General features: G+C 41.2%; 1 protein-coding gene across 9 annotated transcripts; it reads left to right on the top strand.

The window, feature by feature from the left end:
- Positions 1 to 718: 718 nt before the first annotated feature.
- On the top strand, positions 719 to 10,642 carry LRIF1 (ligand dependent nuclear receptor interacting factor 1). 9 transcript variants are annotated; one of them, XM_081914408.1, is made up of 5 exons: positions 938 to 1,099; positions 4,127 to 4,287; positions 5,206 to 6,703; positions 8,182 to 8,427; positions 10,061 to 10,642. In XM_081914408.1, the coding sequence occupies exons 3-5, from the start codon at positions 5,354 to 5,356 to the stop codon at positions 10,523 to 10,525; spliced, it is 2,061 nt and encodes a 686-aa protein (XP_081770534.1). In that variant the 5' UTR covers positions 938 to 1,099; positions 4,127 to 4,287; positions 5,206 to 5,353; the 3' UTR covers positions 10,526 to 10,642. The 9 variants fall into 9 exon arrangements, with proteins under 9 accessions (XP_081770533.1, XP_081770531.1, XP_081770536.1 ...); XM_081914407.1 differs by lacking the exon at positions 938 to 1,099 and adding an exon at positions 719 to 904 and having other exon boundaries at positions 4,127 to 6,703; XM_081914405.1 differs by lacking the exon at positions 938 to 1,099 and adding an exon at positions 719 to 916 and having other exon boundaries at positions 4,127 to 6,703.
- Positions 10,643 to 11,237: the final 595 nt, after the last annotated feature.

Here is an 11,237-nt window from a genome sequence, read left to right as displayed (position 1 = left end):
TTATGGTGCCTCTCAAATATAATTCAAAATAAAAGCAATACTAAACCATAAAATAAGATTTTATTGGTTACATTTCATCCTCTTATTTCAGTTATCTGAAACTAACATGGCAGGCTAAGGCTGTTTAAATCTCACCACTTGTAATGTGGAGGGCAGTGAGGAATGAATAAATAGAAGTTGATTCATTCAACAGATAATTGTTTGTGTGAACTGGAGTTAATAGTACAATTAAGATGAATTTTGCAATTTTGCAAATCATTGCTCACTGATCAGAATGAAAAGATGAAGTAATGATTGTGCTATAATCATTTCCCCACTGGCCATGTGCCACTGCTTTGGACTTTATTTATTTATTTATTTTCACCTTTGATGCCTGAAATAAAGACTAGGTAAGTTCAGTTACTACTAAAGCCTCTGAATGATGGGAACTCAGGGCATTGGGTTAAATCTGAACATATTATTTGTTAAATAACTAATTAGCTGAGTTTAATTAAGTATGCTTTATTATGAATCTTTTATACCAGAATGAGACACTTAAAAATTGAAATTTTACTCTTGTCAATTATGTCCATCTCATAGGTTCCCAAGCCTTAGTTAGACTTCAACCTGGAAACAAGGACACCAGGAGAAAGTAGCACAACAGAGCCAACAGTTCCAGTTTTAAACTAATATCCCCCCAACAGGAAGTGCTAGCTGCAACCCGGAAGTCATTCTGGCGACTTCCCGGAAGCTGTAAACTGACACGCTCGGGCAAAAAAAGCCTACTTCCGGTGGCGCGTGGAAAGGAAGCAAGAAGGAACGTGGCGGAAGTTGATAGGAAAGAAAGCACCTGCTAGTGGTGCCTAGCAATAAGCGCACCGGAGACGGATGCAGTAGCTTCGACGGAAGCTCCCCGAAGCCGGAAGTACGTCACAAGGTTGGGCTCAGATTAATACACTAGCGGCGGGGGTAGGGGGAAGTTGGCAACGGGGACGCGACTGAGGCACTTAGGCTGCGTTTTCCTCGTCGTTATGTCCCGACTGCCTCAGGAGGCAGCTCAGAGGCAGGACAGGAAGGGCGAGGGGCACGAGGGGTCCGGAGCTTCCGCCGCCTCGCCCTGGTGAGTAGCGGACTTCGCAGCTCCCTCAGGTCTGCCTTATTTGGGGGGGGGGCGGCGGGTTAGAGCGCTTGGAAGTATCGGATTCCGGAACCTTTCGGCGGGGGAGGGGATCCCCGCGGCGGAGACGTGAAACTGAAGGGGGAAACAAAGCCTTTGTTTCCGCGACGTCGTTGTCTGGCCCTCGCGCTGTAACTACCACAGCGCCGCGTAGCGTTGGGTTCTGGCACTGCGCGCTCTTGGATGCCCCCTGCGGGCTTCTTGAGCTTAAAACAGCTGAAACAGGAAACCCGCCGCTCTTCCGCTTGCCTCGGTGAAAGCGCGACCAGCCTTTGTGGGTGGTTTCCCCCAGGTAAGAGTTACGGGGAAGGTTCTTGTCCTTTGCCACCAAACACACGCGCGCGCACAGACACAGAATGCGTGTAAGGCAGTAACAAGGCATCACAGGCTGTCAACCAAAATAGTGCCCTGCCCCAGCTCTGCTACTAGTGGTTAAGCAAAATAATAATGGATAAAAAAATTATCTGGACTTCACTGGTGTCATAAAACAGGAGACTAGCCTCTGAAACTGGTTTCATTACCTTGCTCTGATTTCTTGTTTTGTTACACTGTTTGTATACCGCTTAATAGATAGAACATATCTCTGAGTAGTATGCACAAGAAGACTGAAATAACATTTTTTTAAAAAAACAAAAAAACTATACTTAATTACAAAAATACAGTTGACATATAACTGGTAGCATATCCACTGAGTCCTCTGGTCAGGAGGTGCTGTTGCTGGATGCCAGATCAGTCCATAATAAAACCATAATAAAACAATTTGATTGGGGATGAGCGGGCTCATCTGGCTTGCATTACCAAGACTTGGGTGAGTGAGTTGTGTGGACTGGACCTTACCCAGCTCTGTCCACCTGGATTTTCAGTACTGCTCCAAGCAGACCAAGTAGGGGGTCAAGGTGGGGGAGTTACCCTTGTCTATAAGGACACCATCTCCTTGACCAGGGATGGCCAAGGAGATGGTTGGTGTTGGGATAGACAGATTGGGGATGCTGTTAGGCTACTGGCTGCCCTGTTGCCCAGCAGTATCCCTGATAGGCTGGCTAAGGTTAGTCTCTGGGATATTGTTGGAAGACCCTAAAATGATAATTCATGGTGACCTCAGTATCCACACGGAGAATGCTGTCAGGCAAGCTCAATAGTTCATGGCCTCTATTACAACCATGAGTCGCTCTTAGATGGTTATCAGTCCAACACACCAGGCAGGGCACACCTTTGATGTGATCTTTATCCAAGTGATATGAAGGATGGACTGAAGATAGGGTGTATGCAATACACTCCGCTGTCATGGTCAGACCATTATATGGTTAAGTTTGGACTGGCAATGGCAATTCCCTGCCCTCCATAAGGGTGGTGGGCCCATTTGAATACCCCACCCTTGGAGACTGATGGAACTGGATGTGTTCTGGAGTGCTCTGGGAGATTTTCCAGTGGAGAAAGCTGGTGACCCTATTGAAGCCCTGGTTTCGCTATGGAATGGTGAGATGAAATGGTTGACACAGTGGCTAATGTTGCAGCTCGTATTGTGTCCTCTACTAGCTGCCCAGCTCACACAGTCTAGAGGTGACTAACTCTCTGGGGAAGGGACCTCTGGAACCCTTTGAAGTGAAAGTCGGTAAACTTTGGTGTGATATTGACTCTTCACTTGCTGCAGCTCTGGTTGTAGTACCCAGTGTTGCTATTGAGGATGTTTTTTGGGATCAGTGTCACCTTATGCAATCAGTTGATGTGGACAAGATGCTGGTGGCAGTGCCTCTGACCATGTGCCACCACAACTCCTGTACCTCCTGGTTTATCAAATCTACCAGAGGGTGATAACTAGTTGGGATCAGAGTGTGGTTAATGCTTTGCTATGTGAGGGGGTGGTTCTTTCTGCTTTGAAAGAGGCAGTGGTGTGAGTCACTCATGTGACCACTCCTAACAAAACCAGCTCTGGGCCCTTCCTTTCAATGTTAGAAACTGGGATAGAAAAGCTAGGAGCCAAATGGCTTCTGGGACCTGGGTTATAGGCGCCAAAACAGAATGTCTAGTTGTCACGGAGTGGGTGGGTTGGCAACACTTTTTATTCATTATTTTGAGAAGCATTAATTAATACGCAAGTCACATAAGTGACACATTTTTAGCAGAAAATGTGAACACATGTTTAATTTAGTGTTTACAATAAAAATATTGGTACCATACTTCCGTTTTCAAAACACTCTATACTCTTTATTGTTAAACTCCTTAACTTATTATCTATTCTTAACATTTACTTTGAGGCTTCAAAGCATAAACATTTCAGTAATCCTTGAGTGTCAGCCAGGTGCAAAAAATGGCACCCAGACTTTTTGAGGTGCTCGCAAATGGAGAACCTTTAGGCGCAAAATGTGCCTGGCGCCCTGCTAATTTCAAACCCTGAACTTCCTTTAGATTGGAACAGCTATCAGCCAATTGCCAATTCCTGTTTTGGGGGGAAGGTGCAGATCTGCACTGTTAGCCCATTTGCTACTGGGTAAAGTTCAAGGTGTTACTGTTAGTATATAAAGTTCTTAACAACTAGAGACCAATTTGCCTATGAGATCGCCTTGCCCTACATGTGTTTACTTGACCACTTGGATCGGTGGAATTGGTACTGCTACAGGTGACAAATAATACCCATTTCACATTTTTAAGGACTCCTTGGTGTGGCAGCGCCTACATTTTTGAACTCCCTGCCTACTAAGATCAAGCATGTGCCTTCACTATGCTATTTTCAGTGCCTGCTAAAAACATTCCTGTTTTGACACACTTACTCAGATGCTTAGAAAGCTGAAGTAATTTTAATTTGTTTTAGTATGTTAACTTACATTTTAAAATAGCATTGTAATTTGTTCTTGATTTGTGTTATCGTTTGTAATCTGCTTTGAGGTTGTTTTTAATCAAGTGGTGTATAGATTGTATTAAATAAATAAATAAACATTAGCCACCCCTCTACCCACACTTCTTTCTCCACAGTTCTGCCCCTTTCTCCTCCAGCTGCTTTATTGCACCATAGAGAGGGCTTGCTTTTATGGAGAGGCACCAAGGGAGATGGCATTTCCTCGGCTGCCCACAGTTGTGCCCCATTAAGCAGTCAGCTGCACTCTCCACACACAGCTTCAGGTGCAGAAGGTTTGGTGAGTTTCCCAGAGTCCCAAGGATGGAAAAAGGACACCCCACCGCCCCAGTTTTCTCTTCAGCCTCTTCCCCTTCTCCAGCTGCTTTCATTCCATTCTCTTGCTCTAGTAGTGCCTTGAAGATAACGAGCTTCTCAAGTGTGCAAGAATATTTTTTAAAATAATGACCTCCCAGTGTGTTTCAAGACGAGTTGTTCCTTAGGAGCACTTTTGAACAACTAGTTTGAACTTGTTATCTACACACTGTTGCAATTGACTGTTCAAGAGTGTTCCTGAGAATATATTGGATCCATAAATAGATCTTGAACACTTGGAGGCGGTCTTCCTTCTTTTTCCTGCAATTGGTACCTTCCCATTTTTCTTTTCTGCCTCAAAAATAAATGGCAAACTGAATGAGGCAGGTGAGCATCTTTCTTTGGAAAGGGGAGCCCTTCCTTTCTGCACCTTTTATTACAGTGTGCTTTCTCTGTTGCTTCAGTATTGTAGATTGAATGAGTGAATCTGTTAGGCTTGGTGTCTTTTTCTCGACAGAAATTTATGTGCCTTCAGCAAGGGCACTGAAGGCAGAAATTATCCCATCTCTAGTAAGGAGCACCTTTTAATTTTTTTACCTGGCATGTAGCTGTATAAAGGCTTCCATTGGAAAAAAATCTGATGACCTTCAACAGCTAATTAGAGAGAAAGTGGTTCTCCTAGTGATCAGTGCTGAAGCATGCCATGTTGTTATGACTATAAGCTAACAAATAACACAAATTATACTGGTTTTGCCTTCCAAATTAGCCAAGATGCTTTTCAGTTGGCTTTTCAGATAAGCCTCTGATATGTTCACTGTAGATGTACCATTCACAGTACATAGTTTAATGCGAAATAATAATAGTGTATGAGTGATAGTTATTTACGTGACTTTTCCCCTTCAAGTGTTACAGGCCATATATACAAAGTAGTTCACACTACTGGTCTGGATGGAAAAAAACTTCTGGAATTGCTTCCACTTTCTAAACGTATAGGAAACATTGTGTCGTTGGTTCAGCCACCAGTCATATCTGATGCTAAAGGGGAAGACTCCATGTCTGGTCATAGTCATCTTAAGGACCTGTTTACAAATATAACTCCGTCTTCATTTGTTAAAGCTCCTGAACTTAATACAGCTACTCCTGGAAAATTAATTTTACCAAAGCCATTGGAAGAAATGGAAAATATGGAAGTAGCTCCTTTTGCAAAAGAGAACCCAACTACGCCATCAACTTCTACCATTCACAGCAGTTATCATTCAGCTGATAATTCCTGGGAAAAGGATGCTACTCTAGTTTCACCACACAAGAGCAGTGCAGAATATGTACCTGTGAATAAAAAACTCCCAGTTACTGTGAAGAGTCCTGTAGTGCCCTCTGGACATCACCTCCAAATACCAGCGCACGCGGAAGTAAAATCTGTCCCAGCTTCTTTTTTGCCTCCAACAATTCAACAGAAGATACTGGCCACAGCAGCCTCAAATGCCTTTAGAACATGTGAAGTTACAAACGCATCAACTGTTATATATGTGTCGCCAGTAAATACAGTGAAAACACATTCAAAACCATTGCCAAATTTATATCCACAGCCTGTCGGGGAAGTATCAAAATCTTTGGTGCTGACAATGGCACAAACAGCAGCCAGTAGTTCTGCCCTGGCAACGTCTGATAGCCTGGGAAACCAGTCATCTCCTATGAAGTGGGTTGTCGAAGAAAACCCACAGTCAGCATCCTGCCTTGTTCCTGTAAAGTCGTCAAACAGCGTGGCATCAAATATCTTAAAAACATTGGTTAATCCTGAAGATGGAATAAACAACCATGCCAGTATTCTGCCTACTTGTTCGAACAACCTAAATGAAAGCCAAGCAAAAATGCCCTCGATTAATGATAATGCTCTGGTGATGTTCAATGGGAAGGTGTATTTACTGACTAAGAAAGAGTCCACTGTGACATCAGCAAGCAAATGTGGCAGCCAAGTATCACTCGGTGCTGAAACACATTTCAGAAAAAATGCATTACCGTTCATTAATTCAGCTGCAGATAATACAATAACCAACCAAGTTGTCAATTTAGTATTGTCGAAGAACAAAAGAATTGCCCCTTATGCAAAGGATCCAAAATCCAGTGAGAATATGAGACTTTTCCCACAGTCTGAACTAAAGGATTTTAAAGTTACGTCTCCATCTCTCACACCACCACATGGGAATCTTCAAGTAAGTAGCATCAGCCAACCTGAGGCAGTGTCCACACCAGAAAACGTCCTAGCTGGAGGAAATGTTGCTAAAATATCAATCACAAAAGAAAGGATAAAGCATGGCTTACAGAAAATTATTCCTCCCAAAGTACCTGCTGCTGCTTTAAAGCCATCTACAAGGCATAGTACTTCTGAAGACCAAGATCAAAAGGTAACTTTCTCGCTAGAGTAAATTGTACCAATGGTACAATTGTATTTGATTTGAAGTGTCAGTTGCCTTAAATAAGTACTGTTAGATAATTATTTTGATAGGGAGGATTTTAATAGGCTATCTGACAAGTGAGAGTAAAAAAAAAATGAAACTGGTTTTCATTGCCTGCTGCCTCAAGTCTTTCACTGAAAAGAAAAAAAATCTGAACCATCAGCTGTTGTAAGGTTCCGTGTTTCTCCAGCAAAAAATACTTTGTTGATGTCTATAGTATTAAGATGCAGAGGCACTGAAATAGAGCTACATGCAAGCTACCAAGCTGTTGGGGCTAGGTGTACTGCTTGCCCTGGGCAATTTTGATATTTAATCCAAAGGGGCAATGTTCTGACAGTTCGGAAGGGGTCCTGTTTGTTTACTTGGGGCAGTATTGAACTAAATAATTGTGCAAGCACAAGGATTACGATAGTGTACCAGGACCTCCACCCCTTTCCTCCCAGTACGTGTACCCTGCACTGTCCCCAGATCTGTTCTGGAAGGTTGTGAAAACCACTAAAATATATTTAAGAGGGGGAGCGCATTCTTTTACATTCAATACAGCCCCATAGCTATTTATTATTTATATATGTGGAAGGCAATTCACAAATACGCCCCAAGGCGATTTACAGTCATATTTTTTAACATAATTTTGAAAAGCACACAAAACAATACAGATTTCAAAATGAACACCTAAAGAAGAGACCTTTCCATCTAGCTGGAAAACCTTGTTAAAACAAGAATGTCTTCATTTGTTTCCAAAAAGTACAGATGCACTGGAGAAGGAAGTTAAAAAGAAGTTAGTTTTCCTTAAGCTACAAACCAGCATTCACAAATAGCAAGTGTCCAAGGCTATCCAATTCTAGGGCTATCACTTACAGCAGGACTGGAGAACCTGTGGCCCTTCAGATGTCAGACTGCCATCATTCCCTGATGACTTGGCCATGCTGGCTGGGTCTGTTATGAGTTGGAGTCCAACACCACCTGGAGTGTCATGGATTGCCTGTCCACTGGATTATGGCTAATGGATTAAGCTTCAGTATATGTTCCTTTGTAACCTTTTTTCGGCCACAGACAATCTTCCAGGGGCCATATACCAGTGGCGGGCAGGTTCAGAGGTAAACTGAGTGGATCTAGAAGCAAAATGGGTTCAGTAACAGTTGTTACAGTAGTTACAGTCTCACCACATAAAAGCCAGAGGTTTCTACATGCAAACATTTCTCCATCCAGGTGAGCAGTAGGCATTATCATTGCTCAATTACATGTTCCTGCCAGGCTATGGAACAGGGCTAGTAAGGGGTCTGGCTTGAAGAGGAGCATGACTTGGGAGAGTCCAGAGTGCTGAATTGAGAGTCCTGAAGCCCCCCCAAAATTAAAGCTTTATGTACAATACCCTTAATCATTGTGATGTTCTGGCAAGCTTATATAATGAACGTTTATTATTTCAGATGGAGAGGATACTTGCGGGAGTGGCTGCTCAGATCAGACAAAGGAAACAGAGAAAACTCTGTCATGAGTTGAGAAAAAAATTTGGCCTGCATAGAGAAGAGAGAGTATATCTGCAGAGAATTCCTTTATCAGTTATTCTCAGAAAATCAGAAGTGACTGTGTGTTCCAACAATGTACAGATGAGTGACTCTTGCAAATTGCCACCAGAAGTACCTATTAAACCTGGACCTGAGGAAGAGGAAGAGGTATCCGAAATGTTTATGTGTCTCACTATACCATTTTGTTGTTTGAATTATTTTCATATTCATCAGTATTGTTACTCAGTCATTGAAGCTTCATGCAAAGATTGGCTGAGCTATTGTTATGTCGCAGTGTTTTCAAAATATTCTAACTGCTGAGCAAGCAGACCAACTTCTGCTTGGTTTGGAATAAACTAATAGGTATAGAATGAGCCATGTGGACACGTAGTAAAGCAGAGAAAAATGAATGGAGAAGGTAGAATGAGTATGCTGTGTACAAAAAGAAAAAGAGAATCCCGAGAGGATGGGTGGAGTAAATTGGGAGAGGGAAAATGAGTCCAAGAAAGGTAGAGAAAATGAGAAAAAGGTATTGTGAAAAATCTTCATGGGGCCCTAGCACTCAAAAGTAATTTCTATGATTATGTTAACTTGAGAAATATTTTGACATATATTTAAAAGTGACAGCTGGTGCAAAATGCAGCAGCTAGGTTGTTGATTGTGGCACTCCATCAACACCATAGAAAATATTGGTTGAGGGAGCTGCACAGGCTGTCAATATGCTAATAAGCACGGTTCAAGGTCTTGTTGTTAGCAGTTAAAGCCTTAAACAATTTGGGACCAGGGTATCTAAGGGACCACCTTGCCCCAGAAATGTGCTTTTTTACAGGCGGTGACAATTTTGTGCAGGGTGTTCTGTTCACAGAACCCCACATGCATCAGCGGAGCACATATAAGCGCTCCCTACCCCACCAGGTACATAAGGACCCGCATGTCGGCGATCACACATCAGCAGGACATGCCTAAAATGGTCATTACCTATACTAGAAACTGGACTTTTAGTGTTTTGGTTTAAACCCTCTGGAATCAGTTACTAGCTGAAATTAGACAGCTTAGTGTCACGATGTTTAGTCGCCTACTTAAATCATTTTTAAGAAGCCTTTCTCTGAAGTCACTGGTTGAACAATAGTGTATCTGAATAAATAGCTTTATTTTTAAATTTTTGGAAATATTTTAGAAGAAATGGCTTTAATGTTTTAGAATTTCTAGAGATTTATTATTTTCTGGAATGATTTGTTTTTAGAACTCATGTTTTATTCTGGTTTTTATATTGCACGCTACTTGGATGCCTTTATGCTATGAAGTAGTTTATGAATTTGTTAATAAAATTAACAAAAGTTGGTACATGTTCAGTAGATTTTAGGAATATAGGTCAGAATTTTAGGAAAATCTAGCCCAGTATTGTCCAGGGATTGGTTGGGACTTTATGCGTGCTCTACTGCTGAGCTGCAGTCCCTCCTGAGCTTTGGAAGTGAGTGGCAGTAAGGGGGGGGAATAACATTAAAGAATTTTAGTATTATTTAAAAAAAACACATGATTTGTGAGTAGGGCATATTCCACGATGCTAGGTGGATATTTTCATAAAAATCTAACCCACTCCTTTTCCACTGATACTGAAAACTATCATTGCCTATAGAGGTTTATACAGTCCCAAGGCATGGAATACATTGGTGGTAGTTAAGCAATTAGAATAGTTCAAGTTATAAAATAGCTTTGTGGACTATATATTTTATTTTTTTGAATAATTATAATGTCACAATAATATAGTATTACCTAATATTCTTCTCTCCCCCCCTTACAGATAACTGAGGAACAGGAGGAAGAGTTGAATATAAAGAGGAAGGCAAAAATGCTACCAATACAAGAAAATACAAAGAAGCAGAAAACAGAGATACAATCTATACCAAAGCCAAATTTGAAATGTGGCAACTCTGACTCAGTAGTGGATAACCCGAGTAGCTCTTACACACAACTTGTATCAGAGCAAGGAAATCCTACAAGCATTCTGCAGTTCTCTCAAAGGGTGGACCCACACTCAAATCTTTGTGTTCAAAGTAATGAAGAGAACAAAATTTCAACCTCAGCTTTACACTACAGTGAACATGAAACTCCTTTAAGCAAGGGTACTTTCAGAGAAGATTTTTCATTTAACCCTCCAGATCTGGAGGAAACAATAAGAGATGAAAAAATAGCAAAGCTTAAACTCATGCTGAGGGAACGAGAGGCAGCACTAGAGGAAATTCGCAAAAAAATGCAGCAGACGTGACAAGCCTAGTCCTTACTTAGCCCCAAATTTTGCTGCAACCCCTTTGCGACTTGTTCATGTCATTTCTTGTTTCTTGCATATAAAGCAAATAAAAAAAAATCTAGTTTTTTATGTTTACATATTGAGTGCAAGTATAAACATTTTGAAGCCTAGGAACTTATGTAGCAGAGTATTGTTTGCAGAATGTGATACTTGTTAGTTCAATATATTCTCTCATTATTTCCGTAAATGCAGTTTATATTCTTGTCGTTTATTGAGGTTGTTTCATGGAATGAAATGTAAATGATTTTTTTTTTCAGTTTTACGTTAAAAGGAACAGCTTCAGTTTGTTTCAGAAAAATGAAATTTCTAGAAAAATTGCTAGTATTAACTTATTTGAATTGGGTACTTGGAATCAATGTCAATGAATGGGGTAACAGTATTGAATTCATCAAGTTTCTTTAGTGATAAAAGTTTGATTGAATTTCCTTAAGTCAGCTTGAAAAGATCAACTCTTTAACTTCACCCAGTTCAGTTTTTCATTAGAACAGGTGAGATCTGCAACAAAGTGGTGTGCTATAATGTTCGTATTCAGGATGCCTGACAGCCAGCCATGCTCTTTTCTGAGGTACCCTTATTTGTAAAGCTCTTGCCCTCGTTGAAATGTATGTATCTTCTGGTTTAGTTTGAATAGAATACTTACTGGTCTAATTTGGTATGTTTTATCTCATGT

Source organism: Podarcis melisellensis (assembly GCF_964234715.1).
Source record: "Podarcis melisellensis genome assembly, chromosome: 6".
In the NCBI taxonomy this organism is placed as follows: Eukaryota; Metazoa; Chordata; class Lepidosauria; order Squamata; family Lacertidae; genus Podarcis; species Podarcis melisellensis.
The sequence above is the reverse complement of the archived record's forward strand: the minus strand, read 5'-3'. Positions and strand labels throughout refer to the sequence as shown.